The 20210-nt window shown below is 46.5% G+C and overlaps 1 protein-coding gene across 6 annotated transcripts in view; it reads right to left on the reverse strand.

The window, feature by feature from the left end:
* RFFL (ring finger and FYVE like domain containing E3 ubiquitin protein ligase) overlaps window positions 1–20210 on the reverse strand; it is a 66635-nt gene that overhangs the window by 17772 nt on the left and 28653 nt on the right. For all 6 annotated transcript variants that reach the window (XM_044248414.1, XM_044248413.1, XM_044248412.1 and 3 more), the window contains exon 2: window positions 881–1068. In XM_044248414.1, the coding sequence (XP_044104349.1) occupies window positions 881–1060 (180 nt within the window). In that variant the 5' untranslated portion in view covers window positions 1061–1068. The remainder of the gene's footprint in view (window positions 1–880; window positions 1069–20210) is intronic.

The following is a 20210-nucleotide window of genomic DNA, read 5'->3' on the forward strand; positions in this document are numbered from 1 at the left end:
ATATGTACAGTGGGCGTTCAGGGATCCTAAAACATCCATCACAGAGTTATTGTGAGGCTTAAGTGAAACCAAAAGATCTAAATTGCACACAACAGTCCCTGGCATATAGCACATGGCTTAAAAAGTAGCCTTTCTTCTCACATTTCCCATCATCACCTTCTTAGCCTCCCATCTAGGACTGCAAACCTCTCTGTTCTGCAGAAGAATACAGAATGTGGGAACTCCCAGATCGGGGTTCACCCTTAGCCCCTGCTGCCCCTGCTGCCTCTGGGCACTGGTGCACTGACGGCCCACACCCACACCCCATTACTCAGCCAGTGACATCCCCCACAGCTCGCCAATCTGGAAACACAGCTGCCAAGCATTTCCCACGAAATCGCTACAGTAAAGGAGCCCCAGTCTCTGTCCCGCTGGGCTCTTGCTGTACCTGAGGTGTCCCCGGCACTGCGTGGGATGCACAGAACAAGTTAATCTGCAGTGAGGCGTTCATGACGACAGCCAATGAAGGGAGTGACCCCACAGCCTGCTGCATTGGTAGCCCAGTTCATGCTCTTCTCATGAGCCTGTGAGATGGGCGTGACTGCTGCACCCCCATTTTAGAGATGGGGAGAAAGAATCTCCAGCAAGGTTAGGTCATAACAGCTAGTAAGCAGTGGAGCTAATGTCTGAATTCAGGCCGTCTAGCTCTAGATCGATGCTAAGACGCTTTGCTTTTGACTAGCGTTCCTTTAACGCTTTTGTGATAGGATCAGGTGTGGGTTATCTACCGGCACCTCATGGGCCAAGGCAAGGTGGCAAGCATTACAGAGGGGTCAGTAGGCTTGCCCAAGAGCCTAGGTTAAACCAAGCTTGCCAAGAAGGCCAAGAAGTCAACACTCACCTTCCTGGCCATGTTTGCGAAGTGGGCCCCACAGGCCTTGCAGCTTGGTTCCGAGCCCGTTGGGGAAGGGAAGGAGCTGTACCCAGGGTTGGAGTAGGCCTGTGTCCTGGCTCCCTGTGCCGGTGGGGCCTCCTCAGGCTGTCCATCCAAGCAGAACCAGTTGCAGCAGGTTGCCCACATGATAAAATCTGGTGCGAGGGAGGAAGGGGAGAAAAGCCAGGGTTAAGATACACCTTCACTCCACTCCCCCACTTCGAGAGGGCGCACGGGAGCTGGGGAGCTCAATCCACACCTGCTGCCCAAGTCGGGAGTCGAGGTGAGGACATGTTTTCAGGGGCCACAGATTCCTTGCCACCTCCAGCTTCACCACAATTGCCACCATTCCCAGGAGGAGAGCACAGACACCTGCTCCACCAGGACAACACGGGCTGCCAAGCTGGCGCACTACCTCTAAAAGGCAGCTGATCCCTGTTTTGGTTTAATCGGAGATCTAACGTCAGATAAAAACTTGCCTTAGCAATTAAAAGTGGCCTGAAACCCACTTTGTTCAGGCCCAAGAACCTACTTCTAGAGTTCAGCGAGATGGCACTTCATCAACTGAGCGCACGCACGCACCGCGTGTGAGGCCGTATTCACACTGACCGTGAGGGGGTATTACGATTTCCTTCACATAGATGAGGCCACCCAGGCTCAGAGAAGTCAGGGCCACACAGCTAGTATACAGAGAACTGAGATTCTGAAGACCCAGGTCTTCTGACCCTAAACTGAACGTTCTTTTCTTAGACCATGCTGCTCCCCTTGATTTCCTCTCCTCCGGGCAGCAGCACGAACTACTCTTACCTGTACTTCCGGCCCTACCTACACCACTCTCACAGCATCTCTAACGATTCATCGCACAGATGCTCTTACCCTCGGTCTTTCCCTGTCTGCGGCTGCTACACTGTACGTTCTTTGAGGGCAGGGATGACTTCTTATTCCTGTGTCTACTGCCCCCGAGCAGCATCGTGCACACAGAAGACTCCGGTAACATCTGCTGCCTCGCTCAACAGGGGCCTCTGTGGCTTTATTAAGAAGTTTTGGGATCTGATTCCCGTTTTACATATCAAATATGGGTACTGGGGACAAAGGGGCAGGTGATTTTTTAAGATCACAGAAGAAAACCCAATCCCTCAAATGTCAGAATAATCTACAGTTGCAAAGGGTCCACGGCAACGCCAAGCACTGCTGTGATACGAGTGTGCTTTTCTCAGTAGACCAAGGCAGTCAATACGGACATTCTGAGCCTGACCTCTCTGCTCACAGAGATAATAAATGAAACATTTGTGAGTGTTAGTGCTCAATCATCAGTTCACACAAAAGAACGGTACCAGCTCTGTCCCCTGACTCATGGAAAGCGCCTTTGTTAAATCGTAGTTCAGAGACATGCTAAGCTAGAAAGCACTGACAACAAGAAGATGGCCAAACTCAACCCTAGCCATCTCACAGAAGAAGCCGGAAACCCAGCAGGGGGAACTAACCGCCTGGCTCCCACAGCTGTAACCTTAGGTCTTTTGACTCCTCTCGGGCCTTTTTAGTTTGCAGCACTTCTCCACACTCCTGGTCTAGAATTCGTTCACTTTGTAAGCATGTGCGACCCACACCTGTCTCCCCCGCTTGCCTGTGGCCCCTGTGTGTCAGCGCCCAGCAGACAGGTGGCTCCACAAAGACTGCTGAATGAGTTCACACGATATTTGAATTTTAAATAACTGTGTTCCGTCCATTTCCTACATATCAACAACTGTTTCTCTCTGACTCACTCTTAGTTGTCTAAAGCCTCCAACTTCCTGGAAGACAATTGCAATGAATAGTTCACATGGAATAACAAAGGAAAGAGCAGTTAACCGGATGAGTTCTCTGTTAGCAAGATAAGGGTGACAGCAGTGTGGCCCCTCTCAGGAAAGAGGGATTTTGCAGTTCTTGAAATCACCTGCTGACAAAAGCATCTGAGACCTCGTATAGAGTAAAACAAGGGATTACAGGATCTAGACTCAGAAGACCCAGGCCCAAGCCCTACTTGACTATATCCACCTTTACAACAAGTTCTACCATTCTGGGCTTCCTTTTCTCAGGGGACATTCTCCAGCCTATGAGGCACTGAACAAGGATCAGTGGAAGCTCTGAGCATTGTAACGATGTTTCAACTTCAGTTTCTCTGGCAAGGCGCAGATAAAAAGGAAACCTAGAGGTTTCCCCACAACTACCATTTGACTTGTTCCAAAAAGGGACAGGGAGATCTGTCACAGAATCAGCAGAATAGGTCAAGTACCTGAAGGAGCTGGGGGCAAGGCAAGAAGCAGAGTGGCCTTGGGACAAGGTGGCAGTGACTTGCCAGCCTCTGTCAGGATCTTCACTCGCCCAGGCATGCAGGCTTTAGTGAAGCCAATGCCTTGCTATTTCCAGTGCTAGGTGAGTAAGGCCGAGACCCTGCCCTTGAGGAGTTCATGGTTGAGGAGAGGAACAAGAAATGTAAAACCCAAACCAGAAATTTCAGGGTGATCGGTGCCTTAACAGAGGTTCGTGAGGCGTACCGGGGGCTGGAAGACAGAGACACAAGCGGCTCTTCCGGAGAGGAGGGGTGACCAGAGAAGACTTCTCAAATGCCGTGTCACCCGTAGCCTGCTGTTGGAGCAGCTGGGGATTCATCGGGAAGCCCAGAGTAAAAGGGATTTTCAAGAAAAAGCAAATAGCAGGCAACATGGCATTAAGAAAACTATAGAGTGTTGGAGCGGGGTGGATGAGGGTAGGGCAGGTAGACAAGCAGCCACGAAAAACCACGGGGGAAAGAAACTGGACTTGATCCTATGGGCAGTGAAACACAATGAGGGGTTCAAGTAATCAAGTTTTGTGATCTTATTTGCATCTTATAGTGGGCACTCTTGACAGTAAGCAGCCTGGGAGCAGGCAGCTGGTGTAGCAGAGGCAAGACAGGAGGAGAAAGGGACAGATAGATCTCTGACAGAACTCGTGGGATGTGTCAGTGGTTTGAAGTGGTGGAGGAAGAGGGAGAGAAAAGTCTTGGACGAATCCCAGGGTCTCTAAATTATGCAACAGGACACAGAGTGGAATTGTTAGATGGAGTAAGGGACAAAGCCCTCAGGACAAGGCATGTGTCTGTGTGTGAAGGAAGGGGGCAATTACAATGACGGGTTGCATTTTGTACCCCGGGGGCTTGCTAGTGGATACACACCACACCAAAGGGACAGTCCTGGTTGAGGAGAAAGTCTGGGAATCCTCAGACCACCAGCAGCACGAAAAGCCAGAACAGGGCAGAAGATGGATGGCGGTCTCAGAGGATGGCCTGGGAGAACCCCTGGGGGAACCCGACCTAAAGGGCTACCAGGGGAAACCAGCACAACGGCGGCAGGAAGACTGCTCAGAGGTGGGCGACCTGGAATAGGGTTTTGAGTTTCAAGAAGAAATGATCGATGCTGTCAAATGACCAGAGAGTAGAATACAGGAATACAAAAACCCTAATGGACATTTTAGGAAAATGTGAGCATGTTCTTCATGTGAGCAGGTAAGGAAGACAGAAGCTGACTGACAGCCGTAGGTTGAAAAGTGACGGAGAAGTAAGGATGTGCACAGACACTAAGATAAACTATTCTCTGAAGAAACTTCTGGGAAGACACAAGGGCAGAGTTGAAGAGGATTCAGGTCACTAAGACAGAGAGATGCAGACGCAGGCATGGACTGCGAAGGAGACCCCCAAAGATGAAGCGCTTGCAGAGGAAGGGACGCTGGCAACAAATGGTAGGAGAAAGAGCCAGGAGCAGAAAGAAAGGTGACCTGCTGGGACACCTGGGTGGCTCAGTCAGTTAAGCGTCTGCCCTCAGCTCACGTCACCATCCCGGGGTCCTGGGATGGAGCCCCACCTTGTGCTCCTTGCTCAGTAGGGAGTCTGCTTCTCCCTCTGCTACTCCCCCTGCCTGTGCTCTCTCTCGCTGACAAATAAATGAATAAAATCTAGGAAGGAAGAAAGGAAGGGAGGGGAGGGAGGGAGGAAAGCTGACCTGCCCACTGGGTTTGGGGGCAGAAGAAAGGTCACCTCTTTCACCAGAGATTGGCCCAGAAAGAAGACAGAGGTCACCCAAGATAAGCTTACAGCATCCACAGACAAAGGTGAACGAATGAAGTAAAAAGGCAAGGGGTTGGGGGGTGGGATGCAGTGAACCACAAGAAGGAAACAAACTTTCCCTCTGCACAAGGAATCTGCATGTGGCATTTTCTGAGAGCTGAGGCCTTTGCCACAGGAGCACTAGGCCTGCTTGGTAAGGCATGATCGTTAGGAAAAAACCGGCAGCCGGCCTGCTGTATGTTGTTTAGAGTCCCATGCTCTTCCAAGCATGCAGGGGGCACCGGCAGCAGGCTGGGCACTGGGATGCCCACCAGGTCCTGGCCCCCAGGGGCCTCCGGGCCAATGAAGCACTGCTGCCCAGCTCAACTCCACCATCTGGACAGAAGAGTGAAGAAGGCTCTTCCTCAAGCTGAGAACCAAGACAACCTATTTCCCTTCAGCACTATTTTCTCTCAGCTTTACTTCTAATCATCTTCTTTTTTTCTTTTTAAGATTTTATTTATTTGTCAGAGAGAGAGACCGAGAAAGCAGGAGCAACACAGGCAGAGGGAGAAGCAGGCTCCCCGCCAAGCAGGCAGCCTGACATGGGGCTGGATCCCAGGATCCTGGAATCGTGACCTGAGCCGAAGGCAGACGCTTAACAACTAAACCACCCAGGCACCCCAACTTTGCTTCTAATCTTTTCCGTGACGAGCCCAGGAAGCAGAGCTGTCGGCCTAAGCAAATCTTTGGCTACTAGGCTCAGAAGGACTTGGTTCTGGGAGAAGACTTGAAATGTGCCTCTGGGTTACTGCCTAGGCCCCTCATGCAGGTGGAGGACAGCGCCTTATCCTGGGCACGTGTATATGCGGGCAAGGGGCTGGCACGGAATGGGGTTCAGTGGGAAGTCTCTGGTGCTAAAATGTCTACAGACTTGCGCAGCCCAGCCAGACAGGGGCACCAACGTCAGAAGACTACACTTTTATTCTTTTTGACTTATATTTAAATACCATTTCCTAAAGCTATCAGTTCAAAGTCCTCTCCTGCCAGACTGGAAAATGATACGCCTAAATAGCAACTACATTCGAGGTTATTTTGGGGAGTTGCAAGGAAAGAGTGGTCACTTCAACATTGCCATACAAGCCAAACACTTTTTTCTTGGCGGTATTTTCTCATCCCTTGACCCTGGACAGATAGCCCCTTGGCATCTAATGATGTTGCCGAAGGGCTGGAAATGGAACCCCACACAACACACTGTGGGGTGTGTAGTGAGCTCTGCCTATGGCGACACCATGAGACGCTCCGCTCTCTGATCTGCAAGCCTCCTGATCTTGAAAGAAAATGACCAAATCTTCTCAGAGAGCTTAAAAATCCCTCCCCCGGTCCCCTCCCCATCCTCTTCAGAAAAGATGTGGACTTGGTGATTTCAGCCTCAAACACAGTCTCGCGATGGCTGTCCTACGGAACTTGTTTGAAACTTGCCAGGCCCTCCTCTTCCACAGGGAGAAAGATGGGAGGTGCAGGGCTGAGGGGAACAAGAAAACCTGCTCCTCCCTGCTGAGGAACCCTGTGGGGAGGGGGCCAGGATGGCTAGTCAGCACCTGGGAGTCTGTCAGCTTGACAAGGATACTGGCATTTCTTGGGACACTAAGCTCTGCTGAACAGGAAAATTACAGTTTTAATAACAGGGTAAGATAAATGACCTAGCCCAGGTAGGCTGAGTACAACCATAGTTGGAGGCAAGAAGGGAGATAATGTGATTTCTCCCTATTAAAGTCCTAGAATCCTAAGTAATTTTAAGACAGTTACTTCTCCACTTGTTCATTTGCCCCAGGCAAATCATTTTAGGGGGATCAGTGGTTGTCACGGGCTTTCCCGAGGAGGAAAGGGTCAGAGAGGAGAGAAGGGTCAGAGTAGACCCATGGAGAAGGCTCAGAATGTGAGGACCCCAGGGAAATAAGGGCTACTGTGTGATGCAGCTCCAAGCCACCTTGCTAACCACCCAAATCTAAGACAGTCAAGTTCTGTCCCCAATGTTCTCCTCCAATCTGTTCAGACTTTAATTAACTGCTGTGTGCCAAGGTACTTCTGCAGCAACGGACTTTCCACAGACCCAAGATCTCAGAATTAATGGACATAGAGTGAACCCACTGTGTAAGACTTCACAAAAATCCTTTTTTAAAAAAAACCTAATCACCATGTCCACACTCCTTGAAGAAGTAGGTTTCCGACACAGCAAACCAGAAACCGGTTCCGTGGCAAGCCCGCCTGTGGTCACTACCATATCCCGGGGATTGTTCAAAGCAGCCAGCCTGTAAGTGCACCCGGAGAAATGGTCCACGTTGTGGATCGTTAATACAGAATGGGCTTTGCTTCATCTTGTATATTATCCTTAAAAAGCAATTAAAGTACAATTGCAATGACTCTGAAAGGAAATGCTATGAAAGCCTATCAATATGGTTTAGCTCTGCCTCTTTGAAATAACTGATAATTACATGTTTTGAGAAGTAAAGAAGAAAGTCATCATTCTCCACTGGAAGAATGCTTCTCATCTGCCAGGCACTGAGCTATGGACGGACTCCCCAGCCCTTTATCCCGTGAGCCTCACAATTCTGGCAAGGCACGTTGGAAATGTTCATCCCATTTTTGGGTGAGAAAACAAGGTTGTGAGAAGTGAAATAACTTGTCAAAGGTCATAGCTAGAGGGTAGTAAAGCCAAGATGTGAACCTGAATTGCTTCCACTGTGAAGCCAGTGCTCTGCAGGCTATAAGAAGTCCTCCTGATTCTACAATCAGTCAAATAATAACAAAAGCAGTCTGAGGGGAATAGGCTGAAGAGTATACAGTTTTTGAAGCTTTCCATCTCTACCATAGCTTTCCCATCAGCACAGAGGCATGCTCCAGGATCTCCCAGATTTAAAAACTCACCCTGGTCACGAGGGAAGTACAGAGTAGAACTGAACATGTTACACCAGTTGCCCACTGGAATGGCTAAAATGGGAAAATGGGATACTAGCCAGTGTAGACAAGGGTTTAAAGCAACTGGAACTCTAACTTTACCTGGCAGAAGTGTCAACAGATACAATGCACGCACATGCACATACACACACACAGTGTAAACTGGTACAACATAAAACACACACACACACACACACATATCGCTTGGCAATTCCACTTCCAGGTATATTCCTAACAGAAACACATTCACCAAAAGGAGTCCACAAGGTTCATAGCGGTACGACTGTCAGCCCCAAGGTGGAAACCAATCCAAGTGTCCGTCAACAGAACAGAAAAACAAATTGTGCTATTTAAATGCGGCATTGAGAATAAACAAATTAGTGATTAAGTGACGATACAGATTAGCAATAAGGGAAGGGAGACAGGCACAAATGAACACATACTAAACAGTTCCATCTATACAAAATGCAAACACAGGCAAACTAATCTACGGTGTTAGAAACAGGACAGTGGTCGTCCTTGGGGTAAGATAATAAATGGAAGGGGAAACAAGAGGGCTTCTGGGAACATTTGATTTCTTAGTCTGAGTGCTGTTTATATACACAGATGTTTACTTTGTGTAAATTTAAATCATACATTTAAAATTTAAATTTAAAATTTAAAATTTGTATACTCTACTCATATTACAATTAAAAGTTTTATTTTAAAGCATCTAGTAGAATATTCGTAAAAAACAGTAACAAAATATTTTGACCCCATACCCCTGACTCCTCAGTAAAGGTCTTTTTCTTGGCTCTCTGCTACACTGATATGTCTCCAAATACTTGACTCCACTTCCTCAATCTCAAATTCACTCTTTACCCTCTCCAGTCTCTCCTGAACCACTCTACCCAATTTCTTCTTTGCAGGGTCACCAAGGAATCCCAAGTGGCCAGATCCAAGTGATACTTCTCTATCTTCCTCTGAGTCAATGTCCCAGCAGTGCCAGACATGAGTGACCCTTCCCTCCTCCTTGAAACACTCTCCACAGCTCTGTGCCCTTCGTTTGCCTACCTCAAAAGCCTCCTTGCTGGTCATCCCCTCTCTCCTTCAATGAGGTAGGGAGCTCCCAGGCTGTCTCTGGCATCCTCTCTGAACACACTCTTGTCTCCCAAGCAGAGCCCTGTCGGGTGGCCGTGGATACTATTTTTAAGCTTGAAGATGTCATAAATTCCTCTCCCTACCCTATCTGCCCCAGCAGTGATCTCAATCGCCATCTCTGATCTATCACACACATTTCCCTCCTTAGACCCTTAGAATTTGCTGTTTGCTCTTTGAAGTCCCACCTGGACTCTTCTTTTTTTTTTTTTTTTAAGATTTTATTTATTTATTTGACAGAGTGAGATCACAAGCAGGCAGAGAGGCAGGCAGAGAGAGAGGAGGAAGCAGGCTCCCCGCTGAGCAGAGAGCCCGATGCGATGCGGGCCTTGATCCCAGGACCCTGAGATCATGACCTGAGCCGAAGGCAGCGGCTTAACCCACTGAGCCACCCAGGCGCCCCCACCTGGACTCTTCTTGCCAGGAGACCACACACTTGGCTCCCTCTTGCCATTCACTCCTCAGTTGAAATATCACTCTCTAATCTCACACATAAGAGTTAGCACTAACTGATATGACTGGCTTACTTGTGAACTGCCTTAACTAGAATTAACACATGAGGGCAGGAATCTACTGTAATTCCAGAGTTTAAAATGGCATCTTGGATGAAAGAACTGCTCCTAACTAGTTTCCCAGCTTCATTCTTACCTCTCTCCAGCTCTTTCTCCCCAGTGCACACACAGTTAAAGGTCTTTAATGGAGTCCCTCTGCATTTTTTTTTTTAAGATTTATTTATTTTTTAGAAAGAGGGAGAGGGGGAGAGAATCTCAAGCAGACTCCCCGCTGAGTGGGGAGCCTGAACCTGGGCTCAATCTCACGACCCAGCGATCATGACCTGAGCTGAAACTAAGAGTCATACACTTAACCTATTGAACTGTGCAGGTGCGCCCCCCCCCACCGCCACCACCACCACCACTGCATTTTAGAAAGAAAACTCAACTCCTGGCATGGTTAAAAGACCCTGCCTATCCCACTAGTCCCTGCCCACTTCCCTGATTCGTGCCATGCTGCTTCTCTCCCGGCTCACTAAGCTTCAAGCCATGGTGGCCTTTCCACAGTCTCACACTCTGAGCTCCTTCCTTCCTGGATTGCTCCTCCTCATCATTCAGGCCATGACTCCCATGCCAGCCATGTAGAGGAGTCCCCCTCAGTCATACGCTCTCTCCTTGCCCTTTCCGCTGCCCTCCTGGGCACTGTTATAATCCGTCATTATAACTGTTTGCTTATAGCCTGTCTACCTGCAGACTGGAACCTCCGAGGGCAAGGACCCCATCTGTCTTCACTGTTTTATCTGCATCTAGGAAGTGCCACTCGCAGGGGCACCCAGATTGGTGGAATGAGCAAACGGAGGTCAGAGGAACATTCAAGTATTTTATCAATACAGCCAATGAGGCAAGTACTAGTTATCTCTCCTTAGGGCCCAAAGCATTCTGTCAACATTTACAGTGACATAAAGGGACTATGAAAAAAGTCCTTTATCGAAAACAAAAGGGAGCCAACCTTTACCAGCTTTCTAATCTCACACCAAGAGTACAAGATGGTACTAGACTAGATTCAGCAAAGCGTAGGCATTATAATAAGGCATGGGGCTAAGGATTAAAAGTTTGCCTCCCTCCAAACCAGCTCCCAGAGCCTCCACTCACACTGAGATGTCAGACTTCAAAGATACTAGGACTCCTGTGTCCTCCAGCTCCCAAGGTAGACTTCAGTATAAAGGAGCCAAGCTTTCTGAGTCTGTTTCCTCACTTGTATAAGTAGGGATGAAAAATAATATTCATAAAGTGCCTAACCTATAATAAGTGATTAATAAATAACATGTTAAAAGAAGTCATCATCAAACTATAAAATGGAGACTGCCTAGATGTTCAGTAGTGATTACTGGCTGGAAAGCCCAACATGTCTCTTACTCTTTCTCTCTCTGGTTACCCCATGCTTGAGTTTGCTACCACCTAAGGGACTGAGTTGGGTGGGGCTCTGACACAGCTGATCACAACACCCACGCAATCAAGAATCAACCCTTGAAAACTCACCTGAAATTTAAAATCATCTCTCAACTTGGAAGGCTGTTTACTTTTAAAAAATAAGTTTGAAAAGAAACTTGAAATCCCTCAGTACTGTTTAATTTAAAACAGAATCTCCAAGTCACACCTGAAATTTTCCAGTAAACCTGCCTACTACGGTGCCCGCCCTGACCAGGGAAGATTTAAAGTGGCGGTGACGACACAATGAGCATGAGCTAGGGCCACTGTTTCATCGGCGAGGAAGTGAGTCGCAGAGTACACACTGCCCTCAGTTGCTGGGCGGTGACAGTGAGGCATTTCTCTGTGACACTGAGATCATTTCTGAGAAGTTCCTTTTAGAATAAAGAATTCCGAACCTCTAAGTCCCAGAGGAGACCAGTATACTGTGGGACTAGAGAACCCCGGGCCTGAATCAGATGAGCGGCTCCGCGGAGGCAGTGTCTGGGCTGACAAGGGATCATTCACCAGGCTGGAGGACAGTGGAGGAAAACATTTCCAAAGGCTTTAGATCCTAATAGACATTTCCCAGCCTCCGCAGTAGTCCTTAGGATGTGGGTAGTAGATAATGCCTAATTCCTAGAGAGGAATTTCATTTGGGACTTAAATTTTTAGAAAATGGACGAGATTAATTTAAAAAAAAAAAAAAAAAAAGCCCAACTATGTTTTACTTTGGTTTTAGAATCAGTTCGACATGACCCTGAATCCTAGCTCTAATACTGAATAACTGATTGAGCTTGAGAAAGTGGCCTCCCTGAGCTTCGGTGGAACAGGAACAAGCTTACCTACACCTCACAGGCTGGACACAGAGCAGGTGCTCAGAAAAAAGAGGGAGCCAACCTTTACCAGCTTTCTAATCTCACACCAAGAGCACAAGATGGTACTAGACTAGATTCAGCAAAGCGTAGGCATTATAATAAGGCATGGGGCTAAGGATTAAAAGTTTGCCTCCCTCCAAACCAGCTCCCAGAGCCTCCACTCACACTGAGATGTCAGACTTCAAAGATACTAGGACTCCTGTGTCCTCCAGCTCCCAAGGTAGACTTCAGTATAAAGGATCAAAGCTTTAGGTGAAAGAATTTCCTGTGCTATTATTTCAGGGGTAGGGAAGGGAGAAATAGAAGGTATTCAAACTCCGGAGTTCAGAAGTCCCTTCTCAGATGATCCTAGAAAGTATCATTTTTTAAAGGAAAAGTAAAAACTCTCCAGAACACCTAACATGTGCACAAATGAGTGGTTTTGTCTGCATCTATACAATTATCCTGCAAACATCCGAATTAAAATGTTCCCTTTATAAACCCAGATGCTGGACCCTAAGGGTTGGCTAACTAGACCAGGGTCACACAGCTAGAGGGTTATTAATCTGCGGTCCTATGGAAAGAGAGGGATGCTTTCACCCTCCACAACAACCTCCCCATGGCACTAGTCACTCAGAGCCTGTGTGCTGGAAGAGCAGGTCAGTGAGCTGCCTGTGGGAGAGACCGTGGACGTCACCGGCGAGCCAAGCTGCCCTTTCAACACATGAGGACCTCGTAAGAGGTGCAGCAGACTAAAAAACCATCCCGAGGAATCCAGAATTCTATTTTATACATCCAGTAAGTCAACCCCATTTCCAACCTACTACCACTTCAGGGTACTAATGCTACAAACAGACCCCCAACTTTCTAAAGAGAAATATTAATCCATATTTAAGAGGTTTCAGTTTCTATTCTTGCCCACCTCTGTTCCAGCTAGAGGAGGGGTTTTTGACTTAACCGTCTCAACTACCTAATATTCTATTGCTCTCCTTTTAATAAGTGTTTTCACCGGTACCCATGAAGTAATGACAAGAGCAAATGCTCAATGCTCAGGGCCTTATCCTCCGAGCTCTTAGCTCCAGCTCTGCTGCTGTTCTTCTGGCCCCTCAAATGCCAAGCTTATTCTGATTTTCAGGAACCTCCTGTGAGCTATTCCCTTGGCTCTGACCTCCTCGTGCAGCACTTATTTCCTCAGGAAAAACTCCTCTGACCCTGCCTGTGCTCTCCCAGCATCTCCGGACACCTCCCGATAAATTTAATTCATTCTTCTGCCCGTCTGGTTAGCGCTACTCTTGGCCAAGCCCTCTTCCAGGCACAGGGACTCTGAGAGCAACAGAACCAGGCAAGGTCCCCCACCGCATGATTACTTGCCAAGGGGGTGAGCACGCTAGCATCACGCATTTAATCGGTGAGCTAAAATCTGTATAATTCAAGTATTCTCCCACAGTAAGGGAGTGGAAACAGAAGTCTACAGCTTAACTGTGAGCATGAGTGTCAGGTAAGTGTGACCACAGGTGTTTCCTGAAGTCTTAGTAATGATAACAGCAATAGAGCTTTAAAAAAAAAAAAAAAAAAAAGACAAATTCATGCTTGAAAATGCCACACTCATGATTCCAGGGTGATGAGCAAATTAAGGGTTTTAAACCCAAATAACCAGAGCAGTCCCTTGAGGGAAAGGTCTAATAGGAACATGCCTACCTCACACTTGGTGAAGTTAAGTTTTTAGTGTCTGCTAAGATGACTTAAAAAACAACAACAGTGAGTTTCTACAAGTAGCAGAAAAATGTTAAAATTATCCGTTATGACAGCATTAGAAAGCCAGAAAGGGACAGCCTCGAGGACGAACAAGATCTGGCATGTCCGTCCTCTCCTTGCGTGAAAAGGCACAGAAGGCTTTAGTGACCTCCCAGAGCTCTGGTTCCAGAACACACAGCATTGCAATAAGAACTGTAAAGAATACAAATTAAAATAAAAACAACACATGGAGAAGTAGAATAACAGAGTACAGAAATGGCAGAAATTGAAGAGGCTGCACCAGATACAGCCAGGGTCTAAGCAGAGCTTGGCCAGTAGCTACCGACAGGCATAGCCCAAGCAATGGGGGAGGAAAAGCAAGGCAAGAGGAGACAAGAAACCACAGCCGAGGGTTTTGGAGCACAAAGGGTTAAACTGACAATGTGAAGAAGGAGAAAGGAGAGAGGTCTCACTTTCCGCTGGTAATAAATGAGCTCTTTTCCTGAAGTGATAACTGTTGTAAACAAGTGAAAACCATACACAATAATCACAAGTTATAAATGTTCTTGAAAACTCCCTGGTTTCAACTGGCCTATGACAGATATCTGCAGAGGGACCTCAGCATCTGCTATGAAGTTCAGGGAAAAGTAATTCTAACCAATGGACTTGTGCCAAAATCTCACCCTCGGGGTCTGACCAATTAAATGGCTGCTTCTTAGTGTGGTGGTCAGGAGAGATGACAGATTGAACACTGCAGCGGAGAAGCCTACACATTTAATTTCAGCCCAGGCATTTTGGCCCAAAGGGCGAGTCAATCAGGAAAGAAAGCAGTTCCGAGTACGGTCTTCAAACAAGCTGAAAACAGAATAAACGGACGTGCAGTTTAATTACCACAGGATCCTTCTTCCATCAAAACTGATGACAAAGCTCATCAAGGATAAAGAGCTTGATCCCCCTGTACTCCTGTGCAGAAAACAGGATTTACCAGACAAGCTCTTTCTAGACTGAAGAAGTTGCTGCTTTCACCAGCTACTATCACAGGGACTGACTTCTGAGCAACTGGGATGGAAACCTTAACAAAGGGGTGCCTGGCAAGCTCAGTGGGTTGTGAGTTTGAGCCCTACATTGGGTGTGGTGATTACTTAAAAATATTTGAAAAAACAAACAAACAAACAAAACCATTAACAAAGCCAGGGATTCGCTGAGCAGGTTTCTGGCACAGCCCATGCCCTGGGGAAAGGCAGCGCTTCGGGACATGAGTTCTTTCTAGGGTCAAAATTATGCAGTTTGGGGGTGCCTGGGTGGCTCAGTGGGTTAGGCCTCTGCCTTCAGCTCCGGTCATGATCTCAGGGTCCTGGGATAGAGCCCCACATCAGGCTCTGATCGGCAGGGAGCTGCTTCCCTCTCTCTCTATGCCTGCCTCTCTGCCTACTTGTGATCTCTCTCTGTCAAATAAATAAATAAAATCTTTAAAATTTTTTTTAAAAAAATTATGCAGTTTGCCTTTCCAAAGTGGACCACACAAGTTACTGCAGCCAAATGTATGGTATGGTGGAGACTCAACGAGGACTCTGAGCCCTGGTGTTATTTATTTAGTCCCTTTACACCTAATTTTCCTCAAAAACACAGAACCAGCTGCATTTAAAGGGCAACAGAAAGGATTAAAATAATGCATGTCATGCATTTACTCCAGAGCCTAGCACCTAATAGGCGCTCACAAAAAGCTGGCCACAAATAAAATATTTTTTAATGTTCTTTAAAGTGATAAAATTTATCTGCTCTATCCCCTATCTACTGTTTTTAAGACCTGATGATAACTTTACATCAGGCTCAATGTAGTTTTATCCCCACCCCCCACCCCCAGATTTTATTTATTTGAGAGAGTAAGAGAAAGAGAGCACGAGCTGGAGGAGAGGGAGAAGCAGGCTCTCTGAGCAGGAAGCCCAGTTGGGACTCGATCCCAGGTACCGGAGATCATGACCTGAGCCAAAGGCAGAGGCTTAACCCACTGAGTCATTCAGGCGTCCCTCAATGTAGTCTTCTCATGATCCTTGAAGAACTTACGGAATCCTGGGAGAACTCTCATAGGGGGTCTGAGGTGTGACACTTCTTCCCTGTTCTACCACATTGCCCACAAGTCTGTCACTTTCCCCACAGCGCAGCCAGTTTAGACTTTCTGCCTTAGCTCCTCAACCCTCTTGGCCATCAGAGCCAGAGAACCGAACATCTCTGCCTCCCCTCCATTTCATCCCACCCCGCCACCGGTGCTCCATAACCGCCCTGCTGCACTTAAGTCAGATGGGGTCTAATGTTTTGCGATGAATCCAGGATAAATCAAGACCAACCACCCCCTTCCTCCCACAGACCTTTGGCTTAGTTTGATGTCTGAGCTCAATCTGAAAATTATGCTGACTTTCTGAAATGTTTTCTGCGCCTGCCAGGATGTGATATGCCTACTATCTATCCCAAGGAGCAGAAATGGAGATTTCGAATTTGCCTCATACCACAAAGAAAACCTTCATATCCTCCTCATATTCTCTCCTTGGAAAGAACACCTGGACTTAACCTGGTCTTCGGGTTTTATTCTTTGCCACATATAAAGTGCAGACTGGCTCACATTCACCACTCCTTGACAGACTCAAGGATGCCATAGTGCTCACATAGTAATGCTGGCCTCACTGATGCTAAGATGTGCCACGTGACCTATTTGCTCCTGGAATTACGAAGTGGAAGGACAGTCTGCAATGTGCAGGGATACAGATTGCACAAAAAACATTACCCAGTCTTTCACCTGCCCCATATTCATTAGTTTATGGTTGGAGACCATCAGAATGGACCTGTTCTGGAATAGCTCATAGTGTCTATGATAATCCACAGATCTCAAGATTATTCCCCACAGGAGTTATTCAAATCCAGCCTGCAGAAGAACCTAATAAAGCAGGATTCAGCAGTGAGAAGCAATGAGGAATGAGAAGGGGATTCAGAAAACAGGGGTTCCTAAAACTGCTTACCAGCTGAGTGACACATCCTCCCACCCCAAGCGAATTGCTTATTTAATGTCCTCTCTAGAAACTTGCCTATAGGGTAAAACAGTTCAACAGTTAGCATTAGATCCAGCCTCCAACACTCAAGGAAATTTTCAATTCAAAGTCTAACAAGGCCCCGGGATAATTTGTAAACTACCATACTCAGGAAACACTCAAAAGGTGTGCTAAAAATCCTGGAATCCAACAAAAGGACCCTGTAATTTAAAATGCTGGTGAATTACAGGCTAAGATTTCTTATTGTTATTAAGAAATAAATAGCAAAGCACAGTTGAATCCCTTATCTACCAAAAGTAACAGACCAGCAGGCACTCAGGGGTTTCACTTTATAAAGCACATGGATGCAACATGGTGTAGGTGAGGAAAACCTGTCATGCACCAGGAAGAATGGCCTGATCCCTAGAAGAAAGATGTGTCCCTGTATAAAGGCAAGGGCAGTGAAGGACTAGTTGCCTTAGCTTCTTTTCAAACCAGAAACAGAGACGTCTTTCGTCAAGCTCAAATACTAGAAGTCTTGACTTTTTAACTACACCAAGTTTCAAAACACAGACACACAAAATTACAGTAAAGACAAGCACATCCTGTTTGCACTTGACTTCCTGTTCTGGGCCAGCTGATCTATTTACACTGCTACTGCCTAGCCACAAAACAGTAACCTTTCATATCTGCCAACAACCGGTTCACTGAGCACTATTTCACGGACAGTAAAATACATTATTCTACGAGTCGGGTAGAAAAGATTCACCTAAAGAGCACCAAAAACCAATACTGAGCCTCTAAGCCACTCTGTCTCTCCTATGCTTCCTACTGACGTCTGACCTAGCTGATAAAAAATTAATACAACTAGGCTGAGATAAAAAAATTAAGCCCAAAACAAAATTTGGAATATGGGGGCTGAGAAAAAGAGCAAGGAAGACTGGAAATGTTTTTATTATTAAACGTGGGCCCCTTTTCAAAAGTAGAAGGAACAGATTTTTATCAGCCGGAAGCCCCACTGAGCAGACCCCCAGACGGGAACCACCGGGAGTGGTCACCACAGTTCATAAAGGGCCCTTCTGGTGAACACTGCCGCCAATCCAGCCAGCTACCAACCAGAGTCCACATGTCAGCAAAAGCTCTCCAGTTTTAGAGACCTGAAGCCCCCACTTGAAGGGAAATTTCCACTGTTTTCAAAGAGCTAGTAGTTCCCCCCACAAGCTACATTCAGTATTGGGAGTAAATGCTAGACAACAAATATCCCAGTTTTTATGGGCCCATCGGTTGGCCTCTTCAGGTCTGTATTCTCATCTGGAAAATAGGAAGGTAAGACGACGCAAATCTCTAATGTTCCTTCCAGCTGTTGAAAAAGTTCCAGGATTCAACACTAACAGTTAGAGGAAGCTTCTGCCGCTCCTGAACGTTATTTCTTTGGTCCAGTAAGATACCTCTCATACCCCACAATTCACGATGTGAATATATGCCTTGATCTAGACCTCTCATGTACCCAAGGATCTTTTCCCTCTCCCTTGAAATGTGGATCAGAAAGTTTCTCACTGAAGGCAAAATAACAAATCTTAAGGTTTGTTCTCTTGACACATGGTCTTTTTATTAAGATCTTAATGTAATCACCACTCAGTTCTCATGCTGGTCATATGATTCCTGGACAGGATAAAGCCACAAAAGGATGGAGAAAATCTGACCAGCAGCTTGTGGCCCTCCCACACAGTGACTGCTAATAGCGAAAGAATGAGGCAAAATCTGGGTAAGAAAAGGGAGTGGTGAAGACAAGCTGGTTGAGTCAGTGTAAGGGAAAACCCAGAAGAGAAGAAATGAGGAAAAAAGAAGGGCAAAGAAGGGGGGCGGGGGAATCCAAACCAATGAGCAGAAACTTAAATTCTGCTTATTCATTCATCTATTTATTTATTATCTATCTATTTACATTATGTGCAGAGAACTGAACTAGACACTAGAGGAGACACAAAGGTCAACCAGATAGATCTGCTCATGAGGTTATGGTCTAGTAGGAGAGATAAAGGCATGTACACAAACTCCTGAAATATACAGTAGAAAGGATACTGTGCCATAAAGGAGACATAAAAGAGAATTCTCCACTATGAGACCCAGAGGAAGAAGTGATTACTCCCAGGGAGGGATCAGACAAGGCGGCTTCCTAGGAAGAATGACATTCCAAGCCAAAAACACAACAGGAACAAGGACACCCAAGCAGGAAATCAAGGACACATAGGTACAGTGAGTAACTGGATTTGATTTGAGATACAAGTGGGCAAGAAGGGAGGGATGTTAATAACAATAGCTAGCAATCCACAGAGCCACGGCTAAATTGGTAACTGGGTTGGAGCCAGAGAAGTATTCCAAAGTCAGACTGAGAATTTGAGTTTAAATCCAATGGAGAAGGAAGGAGGGAAGGAGGGTGACAAGTTAGGAGCTTGGAGGATGCTCAGAACCCATAAAATTAAGATAATAAAATAAACGCAAAACCAGTGTGTGCAGATATTGAAAGTCCCTCCAATGAGATGCAGTGTCTTCCAAACTAAAAGCAAGAAGATGGGAGGACAAAAGGGCTCAGGTGATGGTGTTAACATATTTAAACAAAGAACATGACCACATCTGGGCCCCTGGCAGGCTCAATAGAGCATGTGGCTCTTGATCTCAGGGTTGTGAGTTGGGAGTCCCACGTTGGGGGTAGAGACTACTTAAAAAGAAAATCCTGGGGCACTCGGGTGGCTCAGTGGGTTAAGCCTCTGCCTTCGGCTCAGGTCATGATCTCAGGGTCCTGGGATGGAGTCCCACATCGAGCTCTCTGCTTAGCGGGGAGCCTGCTCCTCCCCTCTCCTCCCCCTCCCTCTCTGCCTGCCTCTCTGCCTACTTGTGATCTCAATCTCTCTGTCAAATAAATTTTTTAAAATCTTTTTAAAAAATCTTAACAGTGATCTACAAAGTTTAAAAAATCTAGAAAAAGCAGAGGAGGCTATTTTGACTCCAGAATCACCCAAGACTGAGCAATACTGCAACTAAGTGACACGCCATCTTCTCTGTTGTGGGACAAGTTTCTTTCATGAAGTTTAAGTGGGAACTGCATACAGTAACACTTAGGGGTGTGGGCTCCTAGAATCTGAGGGACTCGATTCCTTCCGATCTGAGTTCATCCTCTTACCAGCTTGGACAGAGCCTTGGTTTCCTCATTTGTAAATTGAGTACAACGGGCCCACTGGGAGAATTAAATGTCCTACTGTATGCAAAAGCACTTAGTAGAATACTGAGCAGATAGAAGGCAAATCAATAACCTTAGCTTTTTTCTAACTTCCCCCACAAGTATTCTATCATATTATTCCATGCTCACCAAGCAAGCTCAGTATTATTAAATTTCATTTCTCAGATCTCTTGATACAGAAAAGCAGTACCCTAGCAAAATCCAGAATCCTGTCAATAGGAAAGGGCTCCTTCACTCTGGAGTAACAAACTATCATTTCTTTCTGAGCACAGTCACCCAAGTCTGAATATAGTGCTGTCCCCAAAGACTGACTGATCATATCCAGGTACAAAGCAAAA

This window comes from Neovison vison, chromosome 5 (assembly GCF_020171115.1).
Source record: "Neovison vison isolate M4711 chromosome 5, ASM_NN_V1, whole genome shotgun sequence".
NCBI lineage: Eukaryota > Metazoa > Chordata > Mammalia > Carnivora > Mustelidae > Neogale > Neogale vison.